The 27,854-nt window shown below is 49.5% G+C and overlaps 1 protein-coding gene across 2 annotated transcripts in view; it reads right to left on the bottom strand.

Annotated features, from left to right (window-relative positions):
• The window catches only part of syt9b (synaptotagmin IXb), a 202,926-nt gene that overhangs the window by 41,677 nt on the left and 133,395 nt on the right, over positions 1 to 27,854 (bottom strand). For both annotated transcript variants that reach the window (XM_086008330.1, XM_086008331.1), the window contains exons 4-5: positions 2,393 to 2,513; positions 1,516 to 1,687 (exon numbers count right to left, since the gene is read on the bottom strand). In XM_086008330.1, coding sequence (XP_085864456.1) covers positions 1,516 to 1,687; positions 2,393 to 2,513 — 293 coding nt within the window. The remainder of the gene's footprint in view (positions 1 to 1,515; positions 1,688 to 2,392; positions 2,514 to 27,854) is intronic.

Genomic DNA, 27,854 nt, shown 5'->3' with positions numbered 1-27,854 from the left:
GCTTTTTGTTAACCAAAGGTTTTAAAGGATGTGGGGCAAAGGCAGGTAGATGGAATTAGGTCGCAGATCAGCCATGATCTCATTGAATGGCGGAACAGGCTCGGGGGGCTGAATGGCCTCCTCCTGTTCCTATGTTCCTCTGTTCCTAGAAGGCTGAAAGTAGCCAGCGGGGCTTATTATTTGGACTCGCACCATTCTTCAGTCACATTTGGTGCAAGGGTTATAAACTAGGAGGCCCACCACCAGATTTTCTGCCCATTGGTGGGACAAGATGCGCCTGAATTTGTGTTGAGGGCTTGTGCTCCCTCGAGCTTTTGTGCTCCAGCACTGAAGAGGGAAATCGTTCCAGGTTTCCAGTTGGATAGGGAGGTTGCGGGAAACTCTTACAGGAGAAGGAGCTGCGTGTCCAGAATGGACAGGGCTCGCTCCTGTTATTTTTCCAATTGCCTGATTGTTCATTGATCCACAAGAGTGGATTTGCTCCATCCCTCATCTGCGTGACGAATGGAAAATGTGACTTCGTGCCTTTCTTTCCCGAACACACGGTTTGTATTAAATGAGCAATAGAACATGCCGGAAATATACAGCAGGGCCAGCGGCATCAGTAACGAGAAAAGGCGAGCCAACATTCCGGGCGTACACACTTCTTCATCAGAACAGACAGACCGGACGCAGGGAAGATGTTTCCCCTGGCTGTGTGGGGTCCAGAACAAGGGGTCACAATCTCAGGATATGGGGTAGGACATTTAGGACTGAGATGAGGAGAAATTTCTTCACTCAGAGGGTGGTGAACCTGTGGAATTAGAAGGCTGTGGAGGCCAAGTCACTGAATATATTTACAGGAAACTTTCGATTAACCGGCCACTAAATAACCGGAAATGTCGGTTAACCGGCAAAATTCAGGAGTCGGTTCAGATAACTTTTTTTACTTTTAGTTACTTTTCTTTACTCATTTCTGGCCGTGCAAGCGTCTAACTGAAGCTGTTGCTAAGCTACAGAGACGCTTGCAAGCTGTGCTGATTGTTTTGAAGCTGTTGCTAAGCAACAGGGTTTGTTGCTAGATACGGAGCTCAGAAGCTCCGCATGTTTTAACTATAGCGCTCGATTGTTGATAGACCGGCACCAGCTCGGTCCCATCCATGCCGGACACCAGAAAGTTTCCTGTAAGAAGGAGATAGGTAGATTTCTAGACACAAAAGGCATCAAGGGGTATGGGGAGAGAGCGGGAATATGATATTGAGATAGAGGATCAGCCATGTTCATATTGAATGGCGGAGCAGGCTCGAAGGGCCAAATGGCCGGCTCCTGCTCCTATTTTTCTATGTTTCTATGTCAAACAAGAAACGTTCTGCGTGTATGACTTTCGGATTTCAGTTCCAACAAAGGGTTCACACCCAAGACCTTAACCTGTTTTTTTTTCTCCTATCAGATGCTGACTGACCTTGTTGTGTATTTTCTGTTCGGCAGGTTGCATTAATCAGCTTTTGACACTATATTGTTAAACAGGTATCTCACCGATCGTAGTCCATGACGGCGATTAACAAGCTCACTTGGTCGATATTTTCAGGGGGGACGTCAAAGACTATGGCTTCATTGTACACGGGGTTTAATGTGTTTCTCTTTGTCGATGTTTTTCTCTTCTTCAGCCTCCTCCCATCGCACATCAGGGAGATCTTCACGTACGGGTCTGTAGGAGCAACAAGATAGTCAACAAGACCACCTTACTTCCACCTCCGTAACATCGGCCATTTTCTGACCCTGCCTCAGCCCATCTGCTGCTGAATCCCTCATCCATGCCTTTTTTACCTCCAGACTTGACTATTCCAACGCACACCTGGCCGGCCTCCCATCTTGCATCCTTCCATATACTTCAGCTCATCCAAAACTCTGCTGCCCCCGTGTCCTAACTCGCACCAAGTCCCGTTCACCCATCACCCACTGTGCTCGCTGATCTACTTTGGCTCCCAGCAATGCCTCGATTTTAAAATTCTCATCCTTGTATTCAAATCCCTCCATAGCCTCGCCCCTCCCCTCCATATCTCTGTAACCTCCTCCAACCCCACAACCCTCCACGATCTCTGCGCTCCTCCAATTCTGGCCTCTTGCGCATCCTGATTTTAATCGCTCCACCATTGGCGGCCGTGCCTTCAGCTGCCTGGGGCCCGAGCTCTGGAATTCCCTCCCTAAACCTCTCCGCCTCCCTCTCTCCTGCTTTAAGATGCTCCTTAAAACCTACCCGTCCTAATGTCTTCTCATGTCTCGGATAATCGCTCCTGTGAAGCGCCTTGGGGACGTGTCGCTGTGTTAAAGGTGCTATAGCAATGCAAGTTGTTGTTGTAATGGGCTGCGCACGTTTTCAATGCTAAAGGTTTTCTAACGGCGATACGCTTACCCGATGCCCCGGTTATGTCCATGGCCTTAAGGTTGCGCGCCTTGATGACAGTGATAGTGAGTCGGCCAGCGGTGGGGAGATAGCACAGTGAAAACATCAGGTCTCCGAGATCCACATTTTCCTAAAATATTAAAAGCAAAACTGAACAGAGCTCGATCGCATTGAACGGAAAAATTAGAAAAGCACATCCAGCTCCTCATCTCATATTATTTTTTTACGCAAAGTCTACGATTTCCACGTCACTCAGGAGTCATCACAGAACCACACATTTCTGTCTGATCTCGGAAATCACACCGTCTGATATTTACATGCATTTTCATAGCTCTTGATCTAATCATTGACAGACAGGTATGTAAGTGGACCAGTTGAATTGCATCAATCAAATTACACTGGAAGCAACAAGCTACAACATGTCAGGTGGAACATTGAGTCAGTCTATCCATCTCATGCAATTATCTGTCCAGGATCTCTTGTGAAAAGAGTTTTGCCTCCTTTAGGTTGTTTAGAGGTGATGCTGTGCCTCATTACTGGGGCAACTGATCTTATTTCTTTGATATTGATTATACTCCAGCACAACCGGGATTATGTTTTTTGACTCGAGAGGGTTGCAAGCTCTCCTGGTTCCCCATACATTATGTCTTTGTCCCTTTTTTTTTTGTTGCGCGAGATTGACAGCTTTGTCCACTGCTCCCCAGAAGTTGCAGGAAGTCAGAAGAGTTCCACTGCGACCGACGCAATTGTTTCCTCGCGTTTCTCAATGAAGGTTATCGTTCATATATCTATCAAAATTAGAATGATAGCTTATTGCAAAAGACAGACATTTTCTGCCATATCTGGAAGAGAAGATCAGGCGGAGCATGGAACAGCCGGTCGATTCGCTATCGTGTCCGTTTTTGCGCTACGGCGAATTTCACTCCCGTCTTTCAGCCGAGACGTTAAACCGAGGCCCCGTCTGCTCTCTCGGGTGGACGTAAAAGATCCCACAGTTCTATTTCGAAGAAGAGCAGGGGAGTTCTGGCCAATATTTATCCCTCCAGCAGCAATTGCCAAAAAACAGATTATCTGGTGATTTATTTCACTGCGGTGTGTGGGAGCTTGCTGGGCCCAAAATTGGCTGCCTTGTTACCCTGCGTTGCAACAGTGACTGCATTTCAAAAAAGTGCTTCATTGGCTAAGAAATGCTTTGGGGAATGCGAAGAGTGTTACATAAATGCAAGTTCTTTAATATCTCAGCCTTTAGAAACAAGTTACTGGTCATAAGAATTGCGTATTCATCCTAACATGCCCAATCCTGTTCCACATTTTCAATTCACTCTGTGCACCTTCCTGGACAGATTATCATGAGGGGGGAAAAGGGGAAAGGGAGAAAAATAGAAAGAAAAAAGAAAAAAAGAAGCAAAGAAAGAAAAAAGAAAAAGCAAGAAAAATAGCAAGAAAAGAGAGAAAGATGCGGCGCTCCCTCAGCACTGCACTGGGAGTGTTAGCCTAGATTTTTGTGCTCAAGTCCTTGGACTGGAATTTGAACCCACGACCTTCTGACTCAGAGGCGAGAGTGCTACATTAATACATCTAGGAGGGCGAATACTAGGATGGGCAACCCAATTTATTTTTAGCCACCTTCTTGAACCGCTGCAGTCCGTGCGCTGAAGGTACGCCCACAGTGCTGTTAGGGTGGGAGTTCCAGGATTTTGACCCAGCCACGATGAAGGATCGGCCGATATACGTCCAAGTCGGGACAGAGTGCGAGACTTGGAGGAGGCGGTGTTCCCATGCGCCTGCTGCCCTTGTCCTTCTAGGTGGTAGAGGTCGCGGATTTGGGAGCTTCAATTTGTTTGAAGTTTGCCACTACTGAGCTAATCTATGAAAGCACATGAACTGAATGCTGTTATTAATTAATCCTTCTGAGCAAACGAGGTGTGAAGGATTCTCATACCCACATCACTTCAGCACATCTGCTCTTGCAAAATTAATGTTTATCATACCGACTCCCTGCCGCTGTGCTCTCAGGGCAGAATCTTAACTAAACTGATCTAATTCCTTGGAACGTCTGGTTTGATTCCTTTTTATTACCAAGTTTGATGGAGTACGGATTAAAATCGATTAAAACTAATCTAGTTCATTGAGACAAAGATGATGAGCTATCCAAACTTACAAGCAGGCCACATGATATGAAAGCAGACACGACACATAATTAAATCAGCTTGGGTAAGAAATCTCAGCTGTTAATTGTATTCAGCTGGTGTACATCCATTGGGTGTTAATTGTATTTAGGTGATGGGTATTAATCGGCGTTCTGTTGTGTTTACATATATGGGGCCAAGCTCAGGAAGGAAAGGAGCGGAATGTATCTTGGGGGGTTGCACAGTATGTAATGTGTGTCTCTAAATAAAGGCTTGTAAGCGACGGAAGACCAGGCAGTAGTATTCTATCCTTCACCACCTGCTATCCGAATGTAAACAGCAGAATGTGGGAAGGATACATGGCCCGCAAGCACGTTCCATGTACAAGCTATGAATAATCTACCTGTCGGAGACACAGCCTCGCCTATTTAATCTCCTGATGGCCGGGGCCTCGGGTTAGGTAATAAATGCTCCCTGATCCACGAAGGTAATCAAGCAAAATGCCAAAATATTCATTCCTCTTCACACCTCCGCTACTTAACCCTGACTTAATGTCATCCACAAACAAACAATGTTGTATAAGCCGTGGTTCAGTGGGCAGCACCCTTGCCTCGGAGTCAGTGGGTTGGGGGTTCAAGTCTCACTCCATGAGGTTTGAGCACAAAAATCCAGGCCGACACTCCCAGCGCTGCACTGACAGGTGAGATGAGATGAGATGTTAAACCGAGGCCCCCGTCCACCCTCTCAGATGAACGTAAAAGATCCCATGGCATTATTTTAAAGAGCAGGGGAGTTCTCCCCGGTGTCCTGGGGCCAATATTTATCCCTCAATCAACATCACTAAAAACAGATTATTTGGTCATTATCACAATGCTGTTTGTGGGAGCTTGCTGTGCGCAAATCGGCTGCCGTGTTTCCTACATCACAACAACAGCGACTACACTTCATAATTGGCTGTAAAGTGCTTTGAGTCATCCAGAGGTCTTGATAGGCGTTATATAAATGCAAGTCTTTCTTTTTCTCTTTAACCTTCCACCTTTGGCCCCAGCAACAGGGAACCACAGCCACCTGTAGAGTTTTGACCATCTCGGCCTGCTCCTATCGCCATGGAGTGGGACTAATTAGATGGCTCCTTCAAAGAGCTGGCACAGGCATGACGGGCCGAATGGCCTCCTCCTGTGCTCTAAGATTCTACGATTCTTTGATCTCCAACCCTCTTCCTGAGCAACACCTGCTTGACAGGGTTAATTGACTCAATTGCCTAAACTGATGTAAAGGTCCAGCCTCTTAGCATAGGGCAGCACCTAGATTGAAAGGATTCAACATGTGAATCAGAAATTAATGGTCCGGGGTAGCCGCGGTTTGGTTGCAGAGGCTCTCGATGGTAGAAAGGAGGCAAAATAGGGAGAGGGAAGGAGTTTTTCAGAACTGGAAGAGGAATGCGTTAGAGTACGAGACACTGGAGGTGTCCCCTCCACCACCTTAAACATTCACTCCCTCCACCACCTTAAACATTCACTCCCTCCACCACCTTAAACATTCACTCCCTTCACCACCAGCATACCGTGGCTGCAGTGTGGTCCATCTACAAGATGCACTGCAGCAACTTGCCAAGGCTTCTTCGACAGCACCTCCCAAACCCGCGGCCTCTACCACCTAGAAGGACAAGGGCAGCAGGCGCATGGGAACACCACCACCTCCAAGTTCCCCTCCAAGGATGTTCTTGCCATGGAGGGAGTGCAGCAAAGATTCACCAGACTGATACCTGGAATGACAGGAATGATGTATGAGGAGAGATTGGGTCGATTGGGCTTATACTCGCTGGAGTTTAGAAGAATGAGAGGGGATCTCATTGAAACTTATAAAATTCTAACAGGACTAGACAGACTAGATGCAGGAAGGATGTTCCTGATGGCGGGGGAGTCCAGAACCAGGGGTCACAGTTTAAGGATAAGGGCTAAGCCATTTAGGACAGAGATGAGGAGGAATTTCTTCACCCAGAGAGTGGTGAACCTGTGGAATTCTCTACCACAGAAGGCAGTTGAGGCCAATTCATTAAATATATTCAAGAAGGAGTTAGATATATTTCTTAAGGTTAAAGGGATCAAGGGATATGGGGAGAAAGCAGGGACAGGGTACTGAATTTGGATGATCAGCCATGATCTCACTAAATGGCAGAGCAGGCTCAAGGGACCGAATGCCCAACTCCTGCTCCTATCTTCTATGTTAAGTCACACACCATCCTGACTTAGAAATATATCGACCGTTCCTTCATCGTCGCTGGGTCAAAACCCTGGAACTCCCTCCTTAACAGCACTGTGGGAGTACCTTCACCACACGGACTGCAGCAGTTCAAGGCGGCGGCGCACCACCACCTTCTCAAGGGCAACTAGGGATGAGCAATAAATGCCGGCCTTGCCAGCGACGCCCACATCCCGTGAATGAATAAAAAAGGTAGGGGTTGATTTTCGGTCAGGTGCGGGGAATTGGCGGTTTCCCCGAATTTAGTGATTCCGACACGATTGTAAATGGGTCTGTGAGATTGATGCAAATTTAACACAATTGGCCCATTGATTTCCAGTGTGTGGGAAGCCTTGGCAATTGAGTATTTCCAGTCAGAAAGTCGCAGAATATGACGTCATCATTGCTGCTGCTTTTAAGGTTCACAGCAAGCCTTGCTTCCTCTGCAGGCTTCCAACCTTCCACATTAAGATGGCACAGGAGCCTGCAGGAGGAACGGCCAGCGGGAGGGCCAGATCTGTGCCCAAATTTGATGAGGCTTCACCACAGGCATTATTGGATGGTGCTAGGGCCCATAGGGAGGTCCTCTTCCCATCTTCAGGGAGGAAGAGGCCTCCCAGCCAGACCAAGGCTGTGTGGCTAGAGGTGGCAGGTCAAGTCAACTCCTTGGGGCTAACACGAAGAACGTGGTTGCATTGCAGGAAAAGATTCCATGACCTTCTTCGCACTGGAAAAGTAAGTACTGTATGATGTTTCCATCGCCCTCAATCTGATCCCCATTGCCTTTCCTCACCAGCACTCAGCTTTAGCAATCTCTTCCTGCACATCCCACTAGACACTCACATTCATGCACCCTTACCCATTCCCTCTCTCTCTATGCTCACAATCACAGAACTATTCCACCATACAGGCCTCACACTCCCTCTCACTCTGATGCTTTGAACACAACTGACAACACACAGGGAGGGCCCTTGGTCTTGCAACCTCACTCCATCTTTGTCTCCTTCTAAGTATCTATGCTATGCAATCTCTGCACTCACTCCTTCAATCTCACTCAACCTCCACTTGTCTCCCTCATTGCAGGAAAAGAGAGCTCACAACAGGAGAGAGCGAGCCAGGACAGGAGGAGGGCCGCCTTCATTAGCCCAGCTCACCCCATGGGAGGAAGGCGTCCTGGAGATTGCTGGGGCTGACCGAGATGTGGACGTTGGGGAAGGACAGGCTGGAGCATCCCCGCAAGCTGGTGACAGAATAGTTTTCCATCTTTCACATTGGCATTGCATGAGTCGCTGATAATGATTCTGAAGCTACATCATATGGACTTATGATCATCTGCAAAATGCAATGTGCATGTAACCTTGGCATCACCTCTCTAACTTTTTCCTTGACTCCCCCACAGGACCATCGAGAGCCCCCGTCCCCACGGTACAGGAAGAAGAGCCTGAGCAGCCAGACTCCTCAGAGGAATCTGCAACCACTGAGGACGCAGCGTCATCAGAAATAAGCGCACCCAGCACCAGCGCAGACACTCACACCTCGGGGGGGGGGGGGGGGGACCTTCGGGACATAGAGTAGAGTTGTCACCTGATGTATCACAGCTCACAAGTGAGCATCAGCAGATTGTGGAGATAGGGACAGCAGTGGAGAGTCCTCGTCGGAAGGCGCAGGACTCTGCCAGCTCGGCTCAGCTGCATGTCGACCCTCTGCCTCTGGGTCCATCCGTAAGATCAGAGGTGATGGAACTCCAGGCACAGATGCAGGAGTCTCTGGCAGGTTTTGTCTCTAGGGTCGCTGCGAGTGTGGAGCGAATGGAGGAGTCCATAGCGAACATGAGCAGAGCCTTTGTGGAGTCATTGGCGCATGAACGCATCACCACGGAAAGGATGGCAACCTCCGTGGAAAGGATGGCTACAGTGGAGGAGAGGATGGCTATGGCCATGGAGGAACTAAGTCGCCAGAGTGTTGAAAACATGGTGAGTGTTCAGAATAGACTGACATCTCTGGAGGAGCTATGGTCAGCTATTGAACAGAGAAACCAAACCTTCATGGCAGGCCCTCTGAGTAGGACTGCCATTGTAGAAACGTGTCCCCATGGCCTCCCTGCTGTGCAGCCAGCTGCTCTCAAGCCACTTGCAGGCACTGAGGGGGACCTGACCCATGAGAGGGAGGTTGGTGGCAGACCTCAAGGAAGTGGGGGCTCCTCTCCAAGCACTCACACTTCCACGCCACTGCAGAGCCCTCGGTCAGAGCCCCGCCAGAGTACACACCCAATGGAGATAGAGGTCTCAACCCCTGCACAGCCGCAGGAGCAACAGACTGCTGGCGAGCCCTCACAGGCTCGCCATCCCAGAGGATGCCCGCCAAAGGTGTCGAGACAGGAGCAGCAGGAAAGTGAGCAAGGGGCCTCCACATCTGCTGAAGCCACAGGGGAACCAATACGTAGGAGCATGCGTAAGAGGAAAATAAAGCACCAATAGTCACAAGGGTAGTCACTTGGGTGAAATGTTCTGTTTATTTAAAAAATGCCATCAGTTGGTTATTGTAAATAAAATTTCTGATGGCAACTTCTGCAGTTGTGGCGTGTGTCATTTCACGAATGGGGCTGGAGGTCCTCTAATGCCAAGAGGGGAAGGAAAAAAAGGCCTCCCATGCTTCTGGTAGATGCCCCAGTTGAGGAAGCGCTGAGTGAGGGTGGCGAGAGGGGTCTCGCAGGAGGTCACACTGGAGATGGGTGTCAGGCTCCAAACTTCCACAGGTGTGGTTAGGCCTGGTAAAGGTTTCCTCAGACCTGAGACAACAAAGTCCTGCCACCGGCAAATAATGACTGATCAAATATCCTCTTTAATGTTGGACCTGCAGCTGATAGTCAGCAAGCCAATAGTGTTTACGCCAGGTTTCACAGGCGTGATCCCCACCAGGCGCGTTTTACGTGGGAAAAGTGTTAAACAGGCAAGGGCCTGTTAAAATGGGATTATAAAGGCCAATCAGCGCAGTTTAAGGGCCCTAAAGACCAGTCCCACCTGTTGCAGGTGGGACTAATTCGGGTCAATCAGACACACCTAGGTTAAAATGGCTCGGGGTCGGGAACCAGGCGAGGGGGGGGGTCGCGACCCCTAGGTGTTGCGATTTTAACCCCCTGCACGCCTAAAAGCCCGCCTCACGGCCCAATGAAAATCGAGGCCGTAATCTTTACTTTGGCCAAAGATGTATTTAAGGGGAAGCTAGATAAACACATGAGGGAGAAAGGAACAGAAGGATATGCTGATGGGGTGAGAGGAAGAGGGAGGAGGCTCCCTGGAGTAGGGGGGGAGGGAGGGAGAGGGGGGAAGAGAGGGGGGAAGAGGAGGGGGAGAAGGGGAGGGGGAGAAGGGAAGGGGAGAGGGAGGGGGAGAAGGAGAGAAGGGGGAGGAGAGAGGGGGGAGAAGGAGAGAGGGGGGAGAAGGAGAGAGGGGGGAGAAGGAGAGAGAGGGGGGAGAATGAGAGAGGGGGAGAGAAGGAGAGGGGGGAGAGAAGGAGAGGGGGTAGAGAAGGAGAGAGGGGGAGAGAGGGGGCGAGAAGTAGAGGGGGGAGAGAAGGAGAGAGGGGGAGAAGGAGAGAGGGGGGAGAGGAGGGGGGAGAAGGAGAGAGGGGGAGAAGGAGAGAGGGGGAGAGAAGGAGAGGGGGTAGAGAAGGAGAGAGGGGGGAGAGAGGTAGAAGGGGGAGAGAAGGAGAGAGGGGGAGAAGGAGAGAGGGGAGAGGAGGGGGAGAAGGAGAGAGGGGGGAGAGGAGGGGGAGAAGGAGAGAGGGGGGAGAAGGAGAGAGGGGGAGAAGGAGAGAGGGGGAGAAGGAGAGAGGGGGGGAGAAGGAGAGAGGGGGGGAGAAGGAGAGAGGGGGGAGAAGGAGAGAGGGGGGAGAAGGAGAGAGGGGGAGAAGGAGAGAGGGGGGAGAAGGAGAGAGGGGGGGAAGGAGAGAGGGGGGGGAGGAGAGAGGGGGTAGAAGGAGAGGGGGGGAGAAGGAGAGAGGGGGGAGAAGGAGAGAGGGGGGAGAAGGAGAGGAGAGAAGGAGGGGGGAGAGAAGGAGGGGGAGAGAAGGAGAGTGGGGAGAGAAGGAGAGAGGGGGAGGAGAGAGGGGGAGAAGGAGAGAGGGGGAGAAGAAGAGAGGGGGAGAAGAAGAGAGGGGGAGAAGGAGAGAGGGGGAGAAGGAGAGAGGGGGAGAAGGAGAGAGGGGGAGAAGGAGAGAGGGGGAGGGGGAGAGAGGGGGAGGGGAGAAGGAGAGAGGGGGAGGGGGAGAAGGAGAGAGGGGGAGAAGGAGGGGGAGAGAAGGAGAGGGGGAGAGAAGGAGAGGGGGAGAGAAGGAGAGGGGGAGAGAAGGAGGGGGGAGAGAAGGAGAGGGGGAGAGAAGGAGAGGGGGAGAGAAGGAGAGGGGGGAGAGAAGGAGAGGGGGAGAGAAGGAGGGGGGAGAGAAGGAGAGGGGGAGAGAAGGAGGGGGGAGAGAAGGAGGGGGGAGAGAAGGAGAGGGGGAGAGAAGGAGAGGGGGAGAGAAGGAGAGGGGGGAGAGAAGGAGAGGGGGGAGAGGAGAGAGGGGGAGTTAAGGAGAGAAGGGGAGAAGGAGAGAGGGGGTAGAGAAGGAGAGGGGGGAGAAGGAGGGGGGAGAGAAGGGGGGAGAGAAGGGGGGAGAGAAGGGGGGGAGAGAAGGGGGGGAGGGAGACGTTAATGGACTGCGGGAGTGGGAGAGAGGTGGGGGAGAGAGAGAGGGGGGAGTGGTGGGGGAGCGGTGGGGGGAGAGAGAGAGGGGGGAGTGGTGGGGGGAGAGAGAGAGGGGGGAGTGGTGGGGGGGGAGAGAGAGACGGGGGAGTGGTGGGGGGTGCCCTGGCGATCGAAAAAGGTAGACACAGGCAGACCCGGCTACCAAGAGAGGACAGGATATGCTCTCACTGCAGTCAGAGAGTGGTGGAGACAGAGATGCACTTCCTCACAGCTTGTAGAAAATATCAGGGCATAAGGGAGAATTTCTACCCAAATTCACAAAAATATGCCGGAATTCAGAAATTTGAATGACGACCAAAAACTCCCATACCTACTAGGGGAAGAGAGAAATTGTGTAACACTAGCGGCACACTATGTTACAGCTTGCCATAAACAGAGGGACAACCACTAAATATAAGAAAAGAGTATATACAAATTATATGAAAGTATATTTATGCACTCAGGATATATCTGTTTATACACTGTATGGATAGATCTGTATTTTTGTGTACAACCATGAATGTTCTTCGATGCTTTGGCAACATAAGATGTACCTTGTTATGCCAATAAAGCGATTTGAATTGAATTGAATTGAATTGAATTGAGAGAGAGGGGGAGAGGTGGAGGGAGAGAGAGAGGGGGGAGAGGTGAGGGAGAGAGAGAGGGGGAGAGGTGGGGGAGAGAGAGAGGGGGAGAGTGGGGAGAGAGAGGGCGGGAGAGGTGGGGGAGAGAGAGTGTGGGGGAGAGGTGGGGAGAGAGAGGGGGGAGAGAGAGCGGGGGAGAGAGAGCGGGGGAGAGAGAGGGGGAGAGAGAGGGGAGAGAGGGGGGAGAGAGGGGGGGAGAGAGGGGGGAGAGAGGGGGGGAGAGAGGGGGGGAGAGAGGGGAGAGAGAGAGGGGGAGAGAGAGAGGGGGAGAGAGAGGGGGAGAGAGAGGGGGAGAGAGAGGGGGGAGAGTGGGGGGGAGAGAGAGGGGGGGAGAGAGAGGGGGGGAGAGAGAGGGGGGAGAGAGAGGGGGGGAGAGAGAGGGGGAGAGGGAGGGGGGAGAGAGAGGGGGAAGAGAGGGGGGAGAGAGGGGGGGAGAGAGAGGGGGGAGAGAGAGAGGGGGAGAGAGAGGGGGGGAGAGAGAGAGAGGGGAGAGAGAGAGAGGGGAGAGAGAGGGGGGAGAGAGAGGGGGGAGAGAGAGAGGGGGGGAGAGAGAGAGAGAGGGGAGAGAGAGAGAGAGAGGGGAGAGAGAGAGAGAGAGGGGAGAGAGAGAGGGGGAAAGAGAGAGGGGAGGAGAGAGAAAGGGAGAAGTTGATGAATAGAGGTGATAGAAACTTCACCTAAGCAATGCCAAACTTTTCCCAGCTTCCTGTCCAGACCTTTGAAGGAGGTCCCAGAAGAGTCTGCCCAGACTTGGAAACATTATTCAAGTCTTGGATGGACTTGGACTTTATCGGGTAGCAACAGTCGTTGAGGGGGAAAGAAGTGTTTGGCGTGGAGTAATGCCTGGCATGATTCTCCTGCTGAATAAATTATCGCTGGGAATATTGGAGCAGATGGCCCACAGAATGCAAAAGATCATCGGCATTCATTAAATAGCCAAATGCTACTGACCATGTTTTTAAGGAAATGGGTGTCACTCGTCTCCGGGACCAACGAAACTCAATGAACTAAAAGGGGGGCCATTTCCCGAGGGCATGTCAGTGGTGAGAACTGTTGCTGGTCATCAGTGTGCATCAGACAGACGCAGGCAATGCATGTGTGATTTCCCGATACTCGCTGGTCGTGGGCGAAGTATCTCGGCACCAATGCATACTTGGAACGTTTCGGCCTATGCACGAGCTGAAAGTGTAATGAGTGAAATGAGCTGGTGCAGGATAAACAGATCCCTCCATGGAGGAGTGTCCACGGCAAAGAGTTAGTTAAAATTCTGCACCGACGCTAAAGGGACCATGTTAACCCTCCGACAAAAGCAAAATACTGCGGATGCCGGAAACCTGAAATAAAATCACAAAATGCTGGAAACTCTCAGCGGGTCAGGCAGCAACTACGGAGAGAGAAACAGGGTTGATGACCCGTCGTCAGAAATGGAAAATGTTAGAGATGTGACAGGTTTTAAACAAGTGCAGGGTCGGGGAGAGGGCGGGGGGGAGGGGAGCAGGAACAAAAGGGAAGGTCTGTGATAGGGTGGAAGGCAGGAGAGATTGAATGAAAAAAGGGATGATGGTACGAGGCAAGAGGAGATGGCACTTTACAGCCTTCTGGAGTCAACATCGAGTTCAACTCTTTCATAACCATAACCTCTGCCCCCATCATTTTTTCGGACGGTGGCTGTTGATGATTCTCCTATTCTCATTTACACCTCCTCTAGACTCTTCATGGATAGGCTAGCAAAATACTGCGGATGCTGGAAATCCGAAATAACAACAGAAAACGCTGGAAAAACTCAGCAGGCCAGGCAACATCCATGGAGAGAGAAACAGAGTCAACGTTTCGGGTCGAAACCCTTCGTCAGAACTGAGAAAAAACAGGCAGGAAATGAAACAAAAGGCAGTTTGGGGGCTGGGAAATGGGGGAGGGGATGAAAGAAGAGACATGAAGAGATATTCAAGGTGAGACGAGATGGTAATAGGACAGGTAAAGAAACAAACAATGGCTCGAGATGAAGTGTGAAATGCGCTGGCAGAGTGAGAGACAGTTGCCATGTGGGAGAGAGAAAAGGAAAAGGGACAAACCAAAAGTGTATAGTTCCACGGAAGCTCAGCGTAAGCTCGAGGAACAGCACCTCATCTTCCAATTAGGCACTTTACAGCCTTCCGGACTCAATATCGAGTTCCACAATTTCAGATCATAACCTTGGCCCCTATTATATTTTTATATTTTTTATCCACACTTTTGGTTTGTGCCTTTTCCTTTTCCCTCTCTCTCCCACACGGCAGCTGTCTCTCACTCTGCCAGCGCATTTCACACTTCATCTCGAGCCATTGTCTGTTTCTTTACCTGTCCTTTTACCATCTCGTCTCACCTTGAATATCTCTTAATGTCTCTTCTTTCATCCCCTCCCCCATTTCCCAACTCCCAAACTGCCTTTTAACCTGTTTCATTTCCTGCCTTTTTTTCTCAGTTCTGACGAAGGGTTTCGACCTGAAACGTTGACTCTGTTTCTCTCTCCACGGATGTTGCCGGGCCCGGCTGAGTTTTTCCAGCGTTTTGTGTCTTTATTTTAACTTTCCTCCCGCCTGTCGGGACTGGTGCGAGCTGGGAGGCTGAAAATGGCCGAGGAACATTCGTAACAACTTCCAGATGTATTTCCCCCCCCCCGCCTCCCCCCCGCCCCGTCCCTCCCCTCCCTCCCCCCGCTCCTCCCCCCCTCCTCCCCCCCGCCCCGTCCCTCCCCTCCCTCCCCCCGCTCCTCCCCCCCTCCCCCCACTCCTCCCCTCCCTCCCCGTCCCTCCCCTCCCTCACCCCGCTCCTCCCCTCCCTCCCCCCCCGCTCCTCCCCTCCCTCCCCCCCGCTCCTCCCCTCCCTCCCCCAGCTCCTCCCCCCTGCCCCACTCCCACCCCCCCACTCCGCCCCCCCACTCACCCTGCCCCGCCCCACACCCCCCATCTCCCCCCGCCCCGCCCCGCCATCTCCCCCCACCCCACTCCCACCCCCCCATCTCCCACTGCCCCGTCCCACTTCCCCCGCCCCGTTCCCCCCCCACTCCCCCGCCCCACACCCACTCCCCCCACCTCACACCCACTCCCCCCACCCTAATTTATTTACCCATCTTTAGGAACTGAAAGGCCACCTGCCCCTGGAGGCGAGAGAGGTGGGGTGTGGAGGGGGTGCTAATTGATATACGTCACATCCAGATGACAACCCACCAATTCTAACTTCTGGTCGTCGGTAGCGACGTCATTCCCGCCAGCTTTGGGCCAGACTTGTGACTTGCAAATGAGGCCCTGGAGTGAACGATCTCCCAGGCCTGGAGCTCCGGGTGCGTGGGGCAGGGGGAGAGCGCGGTCCGGACGGTTCATGGCCCACTTCAGCACCCCCCCACACCCCCGATTCTAACCCCGAGGTCAAATGATTCTACAATAGCTTGCGAGAGCGGCTGATGCGGCGGAGAGAACTGGGAACTTCAGGGGCTGGATGTGGATCTTCAGTAACAGGAAGCCACTGGGGGGTTGAGTTAAGTGGGACAGCATGGAATGCAGACTGACAGCTTTGTCGGTGGAAGAAATTGCTTCCCAGTTCAGTAAAAAGAAAAGAAAGACAGACTTGCATGTATATAATGTCTTGAACAGCCTCGGGACAAGCCAAAGTGCTTTACAGCCAATGAAGACCGCTTATTTCCACCTCCATAACATCACCTGTCTCCGCCCCTGCCTTACTCATCCGCTGCTGAACCCTCATCCATGCCTTTGTTACCTCTAGACTTGACTATTCCAACACACTCCTGGCCGGCCTCCCACATTCTACCCTGCATAAACTTGAGGTCACTCAAAGCTCTGCTGCCCGTGTCCTAACTCACACCGAGTCCCGTTCACCCATCACCCCCTGTGCTCGCTGACCTACATCGGCTCCCGGTTATGCAGCGCCACGATTTCAAAATTCTCAACTTGGTTTTCAAATCTCTCCATGGCCTCCTCGCCCCTCCCTCTCTCTGTAACCTCCTTCAGCCCCACAACCCCCTCCCGAGATATCTGCGCTCCTCTAATTCTGCCCTCTTGAGCAACCCTGATTCTAATCGCTCCACCTTTGGTGGCCGTGTCCTCTGTTGCCTGGGCCCTAAGCTCTGGAATTCCCTCCCTAAACCTCTCCAACTCACCACCTCTCTTTCCTCCTTTAAGACGCTCCTTAAAACCGACCTCTTTGACCAAGCTTTTGGTCACCTGCCCTAATTTATCCTTATGTGGATCGGGGTCAAATTTTTTTTTGTCTTAAAATACTCTTGTGAAGCGCCTTGGGATGTTTCACTACGTTAAAGGCGCTAAATAAATACAAGTTGTTGCTGATGTTGAAGTGCTTTTTGAAGTGTAGTCACTGTTGTAATGTAGGAAACACAGCAGCCAATTTCTAGCTCGCAGTTAACCGCTCATTTATCAAATAGTCATTAGAATAATCTCCAAACCCTTAAACAGCACAGCTTCTTTACTAAAAGAGGAATCATGTTAAACAATTGTATAATATGGCTTGACTGCAACACCCTTCTTGCGCAGAACTCAGAGGCTTTGTTCATAGACACTGTCAGTGGATAATGAGTTACAAGACTCGAGGGTTGGATTTATATTATGGACTCTTTGGGAACTCACAAAGAAAGATGAATAAAAGACTTGCATTTCTATAGCGCCTTTCACAACCTCAGGACATCCCAAAGCACTTTACAGCCAATGAAGTACTTTTTGGAGTGTAGTCACTGTTGTAATGTAGGAAACGCGGCAACCAATTTGCGCACAGCAAGCTCCCACAAACAGCAATGTGATAATGACCAGATCATCTGTTTTTTAGTGATGTTGATTGATGGATAAATATTGGCCCAGGACACGGGGGAGAACTCCACTGCTCTTCATCGAAATAGTGCCATGGGATATTTTACGTACACCCTAGAGCGCATACAGGGACTCAGTTTAGCATCTCATCCAAAAGATGGCACCTCCGACAGTGCAGTGCTCCCTCAGCACTGCACTGGGAGCGTCGGCCTGGATGATGTGCTCAAGCCCCTGGAGTGGGACTGAGGGAATGTTGTACTGTCGGAAGTCTACGCTACGTGCGTATTACTGCTCTTTGAGTACTGGGTTCTGAAGACAGACAGAAGTAGCAAAGACTATTTTCCTTGGCGCTGTGAAAGAGAGATCCAATTTAGATCGAGAGGCTGACGGTTTCTGAGAAATGAATTGGGACGGTGCCAGACGAGGACATGCTTTCTAAATGAGGAAGTCGGTAATGGGAGACCAGTTGGTTAGTACTTGAGGGGTGACTCAGTAGTGCTGGCAGCAGCTTCGTCAGTGCTGGAGTAGGAAGCCTGAAGTGTGTGTGTGGGCAGTGTGAAGAGCTGGTCTCCTTCAGAGCTAATATCCCTAACACTGAGCATGAAAAGTTTAAAATCAAGAAAAATTAGAGGCTCGGAAGAAACTATTAAAACAGGGTTAACCATAAACCAAGGGAATATATCGAATATGATCGAATTCTTCATTAAGATGGAGAATGAAGTAGTTGACTCAGAGACTAGGGTCCTCAATTTAAATAAAGGAAACTACGATGGTCTGAGGAGCGAGTTGGGTAGGAATGATTGGGGAATGTCACTCAAAGGGTTGACGGTGGATAGGCAATGGCAAACATTCAAAGACCGAATGGATGAACTACAGAATTTGTTCATCCCAGTTTGACATAAAAATAAAACAAAAAAAGGTGACTCAACCGTGGCTAACAAGGGAAATTAGGGATAGCATAAGATCCAAGGAGAGGACATATAAATTGGCCAGGAAAAGCAATAATCCTGAGGATTGGGAGCAGTTTAGGATTCAACAAAGGAGGACAAAGGGATTAATTAAGAAAGGGAAAATAGATTATGAGAGTAAGCTTGCAGGGAACATAAAAACTGACTGTAAAAGCTTTTATAGATATGTGAAGAGAAAAAGATTGGTGAAGTCAAGCATAGGTCCCTTGCAGTCAGAATCAGGGGAATTTATAATGGGGAACAAAGAAATGGCAGACCAACTAAATATATATTTTGGTTCTGTCTTCACAAAGAAGGACACAAATAACCTCCCAGAGATGCTGGGGAACATAGGGTCTGATGAAAGGGTGGAACTGAAAGAAATCAGTATTTGTAGGGAAATGGTGTTAGGAAAATTGATGGGACTGAAGGCCGATAAATCCCCAGGGCCTGGTAATCTACATCCTAGGGTACTTAAGGAAGTGGCCCTAGAAATAGTAGATGCATTGCTGGTCATCTTCCAGAACTCGATAGACTCTGGAACAGTACCCATGGATTGGAGGGTAGCTAATGTTACCCCACTATTCAAAAAAGGTGGTGGAGAAAAAAATCGGGGAATTATAGACCGGTAAGCCTGACATCGGTAGTGGGGAAAATGTTAGAGTCCATTATAAAAGATGTAATAGCAGAGCACTTGGAAAGCAGTGACAGGATCGGACAAAGTCAACATGGATTTACAAAAGGTAAATCGTGCTTGACTAATCTACTGGAATTTTTTGAGGATGTAACGGGTAAAATAGATAAGGGAGAAACAGTGGATGTGGAGTATTTGGACTTTCAGCTAGCTTTCGATAAGGTCCCGTATAAGAGATTAACGTGCAAAATTAAGGCACATGGGATTGGGGCAAGGTATTGGCTTGGATAGAGAACTGGTTGGCGGACAGAAAGCAAAGAGTTGGAATAAACGGGTCGTTTTCCGAGTGGCAGGCAGTGACTAGTGGGGTACCGCAAGGATCGGTCCTAGGACCCCAGCTGTTCACAATATATATTAATGATCTGGACGAGGGAATTGGATGTAATATCTTCAAATTTGCAGATGACACAAAGCTGGGTGGGAGGGTATGCTGTGAGGAGGATGTCGTGAAACTCCAGTACGATTTAGACAGGTTGGGTGATTGGGCAGAAACATGGCAAATGCACTATAATGTGGATAAATGTGAGGTTATCCACTTTGGTGGCAAAAACAGGAAGGCAGATTATTTTTTGAATGGCAATAGATTGGGAGAAGGGGAAGTGCAAAGAGACCTGGGTGTTCTTGTGCACCAGTCGCTGAAGGTAAGCATGCAGGTGCAGCAGGCGGTTAAGAAGGCAAATGATATGTTGGCCTTCGTAGCAAGAGGGTTCGAGTACAGGAACAAGGATGTCTTGCTGCAGTTGTACAGGGCCTTGGTGAGACCGCACCTTGATTATTGTGTGCAGTTTTGGTCACCTTATCTGAGGAAGGACGTTCTTGCCATGGAGGGAGTGCAGCGAAGATTCACCAGGCTGATACCTGGGATGGCAGAATGACGTATGAGGAGAGATTGTGTCGATTGGGCTTATACTCACTGGAGTTTAGAAGATTGAGCTGGGATCTCATCGAAACCTATAAAATTCTGTCAGGCCTGGACAGACTAGATGCAGGAAGGATGTTTCTGATGGCCGGGGAGTTCAGAACCAGGGGTCATAGTCTAAGGATAAGGGGTAAGCCATTTAGGACTGAAATGAGGAGGAATTTCTTCACCCAGAGAGTGGCGAACCTGTGGAATTCTCTGCCACAGAGGGCGGTGGAGGCCAGTTCATTAAATATATTCAAGAAGGAGTTGGATATATTTCTTAAGGCTAAAGGGATCAAGGGATATGGGGAGAAGGCAGGGACAGGGTACTGAATTTGGATGATCATCCATGATCTCATTGAATGGCGGAGCAGGCTCGAAGGGCTGAATGGCCTACTCCTGCTCCTATCTTCTATGTTTCTATGTTTCTATGAAGAAAGAAAGAGACCTTCACAACCTCAGGACGTCCTAAAGTGCTTTACAGCCGATGAAGTACTTTTTGAAGTGTAGTCACTGTTGTAATGTGGGAAATGCGGCAGCCAATTGTGCACAGCAAGCTCCCACAAACAGCAATGTGATAGTGACCAGATCATCTGTTTTAGTGATATTGGTTGCAGGATAAATATTGGCCCAGGTCACTGGGGAGAACTCACCCTGCTCTTCTTCAAAAGGTGCCGTGGGATCTTTTACATCTACCTGAGGGGGCAGACGGGGCCTCGGTTTAGCGGCTGATCCGAAATACACTTCCAACAGTGCAGCGCTCCCTCAGTACTGCCCCTCCGACAGTGCGGCGCTCCCTCAGTACTGCCCCTCTGACAGTGCAGCACTCCCTCAGTACTGCCCCTCCAACAGTGCAACGCTCCCTCAGTACTGCCCCTCCGACAGTGCAGCGCTCCCTCAGTACTGCCCCTCCGACAGTGCAGCGCTCCCTCAGTACTGCTCCTCCGACAGTGCAGCGCTCCCTCAGTACTGCCCCTCCAACAGTACAGCGCTCCCTCAGTACTGCCCCTCCAACAGTGCAGCGCTCCCTCAGTACTGCCCCTCCGACAGTGCAGCATTCCCTCAGTACTGCCCCTATAACAGTACAGCACTCCCTCAGTACTGCCCCTCCGACAGTGCAGCATTCCCTCAGTACTGGCCCTCCGACAGTGCAGCACTCTCTCAGTACTGGCCCTCCGACAGTGCAGCACTCTCTCAGTACTGGCCCTCCGACAGTGCAGCACTCTCTCAGCACTGCACCGGGAGTGTCAGCCTAGATTTTGTGCTCAAATCTCCTGATCCCACGACCTTCTGACTCAGAGACGAGAGTACTATCAAGGTATTAAGGGGAACTGATAGGGTAGATAGACAGAAACTATTTTCGTAGGTTGGGGAATCTAGGAGTCTAAAAATTAGAGCCAGACCTTTCAGGAGTGAAATTAGGAAACACTTCTACACACAAAGGGTCGTAGAAATTTGGAACTCTCTGCAGCAAATGGCAATTGATGCTAGATCAATTGTTAATTTTAAATCGGAGATTGATACATTTTTGTTAACCAGAGGTACTAAGGGATATGGGCCAAGGGCAGGTAGATGGAGTTAGCATGGCAGCTGTCTCTCATCCTGCCAGTACACTTCACACCTAATCTGAGCCATCTTTTGTCTCCACTTGTCCTATTACCATCTCGTCTGGTTTTGAATACCTCTTATTGTCTCTTTACTTCTTTTGTTCTATCGCAGCCCTGCCTTCGATCTATTTCATTTCCTTTCCAGTTTTGAAAAAGGGTTTCGACCCGAAACATCGACTCTGATTTCTCTCCATGGATGTTGCCTGGCCTGCTGAGTTTTACCAGCATTTTCTGTTGTTATTTTAGATGGAGTTAGGTCGCAGATCAGCTGTGATCTCATCGAATGTCGGAACAGGCTCGAGGGGCTGAATGGCCTCCTCCTGTTCCTACCCACTGGGCCACAGCTGACACAGCTAACGCTATGTTAATATGCAATACGGAAAGGTGACATTTTCACACATTCATTCGTCCTTCAAACTAAAAGCAGAAAATGCCTGAAATACCCAGCGGGCCTGTCAGAATCTGAAAGGGTGAAAGATGGGTTAATGCTTCCGGGGTAGATCCAGTGTCAGAAGTGGCTTAACTCTATATCCGAAACATTAGCTTGTCACTTCTCTTCACTGATTGACCCACTGCGTAATTCCAGAATTTCCTGTTTCCCTCTCAGATTTCCAACATTTTCAGCTTTTTTCATTTCTTGTATTAGTCAGCCCTTGACAAGATTTTTTTCAAAAACATGAATCCCACCATTTGTATCGAGCTCTGGTCAGCCCCCATTCTGGAGTAACTGGGTTCAGTTCTGGGCCCCGCACCTCAGGAAGGATATATCGGCCTCGGAGGGGGAGCAGCCCAGATTCACCAGAATGATACCAGGGCTAAAAGGGTTAAATTGTGAGGCCAGGTTGCATGAAACATCGAAGATAGGAGCAGGAGTAGACCACTCGGCCCCTCGAGCCTGCTCCGCCATTGAATGCGATCATGGCTGATCATCCAAATTCAGTACCCTGTCCCTGCCTTCTTCCCATATCCCTTGATCCCTTTAGCCTTAAGAAATATATCCAACTCCTTCTTGAATATATTTAATGAATTGGCCTCAACTGCCTTCTGTGGTAGAGAATTCCACAGGTTCACCACTCTCTGGGTGAAGAAATTCCTCCTCATCTCTGTCCTAAATGGCTTACCCCTTATCCTTAGACTGTGACCCCTGGTTCTGGACTCCCCCGCCATCGGGAACATCCTTCCTGCATCTAGTCTGTCCAGTCCTGTTAGAATTTTATAAGTTTCAATGAACTGGGCTTGTATTCCCTCGAGTTTAGAAGATTGAGGGGTAATCTAATCGAGGTGTTTAAAATGTTAAAAGGATTCGATAGGGTAGATAGGGAATCCAGAACGAGGGTGGGGGAATCCAGAACGAGGGCGACATAATCTTAAAATTAGAGCTCGAGTATTATGAAGGGAAATCAGGAAGCACTTTTCCCACACAAAGGGAAGTGGCATTTTGGAATTCTCGCACCATGCTGACGAGGCTGGGGGTCAATTGGAACTTTGAAGACTGAGATCAATAGATCTTTGTTAATTAAGGGTATCGAGGGATACGGAACCAAGGCGGGTAAATGGATTTGAGGTACAGATCAGCCGTGGGCTAATTGAATGGCGGAACAGGCTTGAGGGGCTGAATGGCCTCTTCCTGTTCCTAAGGTAATCCACGACAGTTTTTAACCGTCGCACCTCATTAGAAAGTCGCTGGTCAGCTGTGCAGCCGTTTCCGGTGGTTCTTGTCTGCCAGCTGTCAGGGGAGGATGGAGATCGTTCCTCCCTGTCCATCACCCCCTGTGCTCGCTGACCTACATTGGCTCCCGGTCCGGGAACACTTTGATTTTAAAACTCTCATTCTTGTTTTCAAATCCCTCCATGGCCTCGCCCCCTCCCTATCTCTGTAACCTGCTACAACCCTCCGAGATCTCTGTGCACCTCCAATTCTGCCCTCTTGAGCATCCCTGATTATAATCACTCAACCATTGGTGGCCGTGCCTTCAGCTGCTGAGGCCCTAACCTATGGAATTCCCTCCCTAAACCTCTCCGCCTCTCTTTCCTCCTTTAAGACGCTCCTTAAAACCTACCTCTTTGACCAAGCTTTTAGTCGCCTGTCCTAATATCTCCTTATGTGGCTTGGTGTCGGGCAGAGACTGGTGTCGCGAGCAGTGAGACCGGTGACCCAGTGAGTATTTAAACTCACTTTCGCGGGCTTTCTTTAGAGAGGCTGGTGTCGGGAGCAGTGAGACCGGAAACCCAGTGAATATTTACACTCACTTTTGCGGGCTTACTTTCACAGGCTGGTGTCGGGAGCAGTGAGACCAATCTCAGACCGACGGCGGCGTTCCAGAGCCACGTCACGATTCAAAACGTGACGCGGGCAGGAGGGAGCAGCTGATTGGTTGAGTACGGCCAGTTGGAATAAACGGCTCTTTTTCCGAGTGGCGGGCAGTGACTAGTGGGGTACCGCAGGGATCGGTGCTAGGACCCCAGCTATTCACAATATATATTAATGATTTAGACGAGGGAACTAGGTGTAATATCTCCAAGTTTGCAGACGACACAAAGCTGGGTGGGCGTGTGTGCTGCGAGGAGGATGCCGAGAAACTCCAGTATGATTTGGGCAGACGTATGGCAGATGCAGTATAATGTGGATAAATGCGAGGTTATCCACTTTGGTGGCAAAAACAGGAAGGCATATTATTTTCTGAATGGCAATAGATTGGGAGAAGGGGAAGTGCAATGAGACCGGGGTGTCCTTGTGCACCAGTCGCTGAAGGTAAGCATGCAGGTGCAGCAGGCAGTCAAGAAGGCAAATGGTATGTTGGCCTTCGTAGCGAGAGGATTCGACTACAGGAACAAGGATGTCTTGCTGCAGTTGTACAGGGCCTTGGTGAGACCACACCTTGAGTAGTGTGTGCAGTTTTGGTCGCCTTCTCTGAGGAAGGCTGTTCTTGCCATGGAGGAAGTGCAGTGAAGATTCACCAGACTGATACCTGGGATGGCAGGAATGATGTATGAGGAGAGATTGGGTCGATTGGGCTTATACTTGCTGGAGTTTAGAAGAATGAGAGGGGATCGCATTGACACTTATAAAATTCTAACAGGACTAGACAGACTAGATGCAGGAAGGATGTTCCCGATGGCGGGGGAGTCCAGAACCAGGGGTCACAGTCTAAGGATAAGGGGTAAGCCATTTAGGACAGAGATGAGGAGGAATTTCTTCACCCAGAGAGTGGTGAATCTGTGGAATTCTCTACCACAGAAGGCAGTTGAGGCCAATTCATTAAATACATTCAAGAAGGAGTTGGATATATTTCTTAAGGCTAAAGGGATCAAGGGATATGGGGAGAAGGCAGGGACAGGGTACTGAATTTGGATGATCAGCCATGATCTCGTTAAATGGCGGAATAGGCTCGCGGGGCCGAATGGCCTACTCCTGCTCCTATCTTCTATGTTTCTATGTGTCAAATTCTTGTTTGATAATCACTTCTGTGATGCATCTTGGTACGTTTTACTACGTTAAAGGCGCTATATAAATGCAAGTTATTGTTTAAATCGGGTGGCCTGGAAACTGCCCATCGGGAGAAGGTCGCTGGGAAGGACAGGTCCTGGGGGCGGCAGAGGCCTGGACATCTCCCCCGGGGCCTGGTGTTACTGTCCGGCTCCTCCAGGCCCCAGTGAGGAAAGGGTTTGTCTCAATTTACCTTAAAGGGCCCTCGCCGGTTTTCCGACAGCCACACTTGGTGGATCTGCCGGGGTGGGCCCCAGCTGTGAACCACCTGCCATGCTTAGGAGCAGGTTAAAATACCATAGGGGGGTCCAGTGTACGTCACGGGACCCCCAACGTGCATTCACCAATGAAGCTCTGGCCGGAGTCTAGTGGGAGCTTCATCCACCTCCAAAACTAATGGCGTTAAAGACGCCAGTAGACGGAGCGGGAGATGGAGGATGAGAAATGGAGCCGCTCGATTTTAACTGCTCCCACCGACTGGAGTGAGTTAAAACTCACACATTGAGATACGCTTGTGGTAATAGAAATGTAGAAACATAGAAGATAGGAGCAGGAGTAGGAAATTCGGCCCCTCGAGCCTGTTCTGCCATTTAATGAGATCATGGCTGATCATCCAAACTCAGTACCCTGTTCCTGCTTTCTCCCCATATCCCTTGATCCCTTTAGCCTTAAGAAATATATCTAACTCCTTCTTGAATATATTTAATGAATTGGCCTCTACTGCCTTCTGTGGTAGAGAATTCCATAGCTTCACCACTCTCTGGGTGAAGAAATTCCTCCTCATCTCTGTCCTAAATGGCTTACCCCTTATCCTTAGACTGTGACCCCTGGTTCTGGACTCCCCGCCATCGGGAACATCCTTCCTGCATCTAGTCTGTCTAGTCCTATTAGAATTTTATAAGTTTCAATGAGATCCCCTCTCATTCTTCTAAACTCTAGCGAATATAAGCCTAATCGACCCAATCTCTCTTCATACATCATTCCTGCCATCCCAGGTATCAGTCTGGTGAATCTTCGCAGCACTCCCTCCATGGTAAGAACATCCTTCCTCAGATAAGGCGACCAAAGCTGCACACAATACTCAAGGTGTGGTCTCACCAAGGCCCTGTACAACTGCAGCAATACATCCTTGCTCCTGTACTCGAATCCTCTCGCTATGAAGGCCAACATACGTTTGCCTTCTTAACCGCCTACTGCACCTGCATGCTTACCTTCAGCGACTGGTGTACAAGGACTCCCAGGTCTCGTTGCACTTCCTATTTTCCCAATCTATTGACGTTCAGATAATAATCTGTCTTCCTGTTTTTGCCACCAAAGTGGATAACCTCGCATTTATCCACATTATACTGCATCTGCCCAATCAGCCAACCTGTCCAAATCATACTGGAGTTTCTCTGCATCCTCCTCACAGCACACACGCCCACCCAGTTTTGTGTTGTCTGCAATCTTGGAGATATTACATCTAGTTCCCTCGTCTAGATCATTAATATATATTGAGAATAGCTGGGGTCCTAGCACCGATCCCTGTGGTAACCCACCAGCCACTGCCTGCCACTCGGAAAAAGAGCCGTTTATTCCAACTCTTTGCTTCCTGTCTGCCAACCAGTTCTCTATCCAAGTCAGTACCTTACCCCCAATCCCATGTGCTTTAACTTTGCACGCTAATCTCTTATGCGAGACCTTGTCGAAAGCCTTCTGAAAGTCCAAATACACCACATCCACTGGTTCTCCCTTATCTATTCTACCAGTTACATCCTCAAAAAAATCCAGTAGATTAGTCAAACATGATTTACCTTTTGTAAATCCATGTTGACCTTGTCCGATCCTGTCACTGTTTTCCAATGCTCTGCTATTACATCTTTTATAATGGACTCTACCATTTTCCCCACTACCGATGTACGGCTTACCGGTCTATAATTCCCCATTTTCTCTCTACCATCTTTTTTGAATAGTGGGGTAACATTAGTTACCCTCCAATCCATGGGAACTGTTCCAGAGTCTATAGAATTTTGGAAGATAACCAGCAATGCATCTACTATTTCTAGGGCCACTTCCTTAAGTACCCTAGGATGTAGATTATCAGGCCCTGGGGATTTATTGGCCTTCAATCCCATCAATTTCCCTAACACCATTTCCCTACAAATACTGATTTCATTCAATTCCTCCCTATCATTAGACCCTATGTTCCCTGAAATCTCTGGAAGGTTTTTTGTGTCCTCCTTTGTGAAGACAGAACCAAAGTATGCATTCAATTGGTCCCCCATTTCTTTGTTCCCCATTATAAATTCCCCTGATTCTGACTGCAAGGGACCTACGCTTGACTTCACCAATATTTTTCTCTTCACACATCTATATATAATCACTGACTTTATCCCGTAATGTCCGTCTGAAACCTTTGCTCTTGAACTGCTTGCTGTTGGGTTAATCAGCAGGGACCAGGTGCTACTGGTGCTGCTGCCATTAGATTATACCAATTATACCGCTACAGTAGCTGCTCAAAACCAAATGTGCTGGCATCATTGTACTGGCACCGGATCAAAGTCATGATGCTGGCATCAGTTCGTACCAACAGTGTAATTAGATTTTAACACCAACATGGGGCCAGCATCTGATCATTGTATTACACTGGCATCAGAACACAAGAGAGAACTTCCAACAGAACCCTTCTGAAGCAAGGTAAGCAAAGCATAGGAACATGAGTAGGCTATTCAGCCCCTGAAGCCAGTACATTTGGTTTTGAGCAGCTACTGGTACCAGTACAGTTCCGCCATTCAATTGGATCATCATAGGATTACATACATAGAATATACGGCACAGAAACAGGCCATTCGGCCCAACCAGTCCATGCTGATGTTTATGCTCCACTCGAGCCTCCTCCCGTCTTTCCTCATCTAAATCTATCAGCCTAACCCTCTATTCCCTTCTCCCTCATATGTTTATCCAGCCTCCCCTTAAACACATCTATACTATTCGCCTCAACCACTCCCTGTGGTAGCGAGTTCCACATTCTCACCACTCTCTGGGTAAAGAAGTTTCTCCTGAATTCCCTATTGGATTTCTTGGTGACTATCTTATATTGATGGCCTCTAGTTTTGCTCTTCCCCACAAGTGGATACACTCTCTCTCTATCCACTCTATCAAAACATTTCATAAGTTTATAGACCTCTATTAGGTCACCCCTCAGCCTTCTTTTTTCAAGAGAAAAGAGACCCAGCCTGTTCATCCTTTCCTGATATGTATACCCTCGCATTTCTGGTATCATCCTTGTAAATCTTCTCTGCAC

Source organism: Somniosus microcephalus, chromosome 15, assembly GCF_052327205.1.
Source record: "Somniosus microcephalus isolate GS21.2 chromosome 15, FLI_Smic_1.0, whole genome shotgun sequence".
Taxonomy (NCBI): domain Eukaryota; kingdom Metazoa; phylum Chordata; class Chondrichthyes; order Squaliformes; family Somniosidae; genus Somniosus; species Somniosus microcephalus.
The sequence above is the reverse complement of the archived record's forward strand: the minus strand, read 5'-3'. Positions and strand labels throughout refer to the sequence as shown.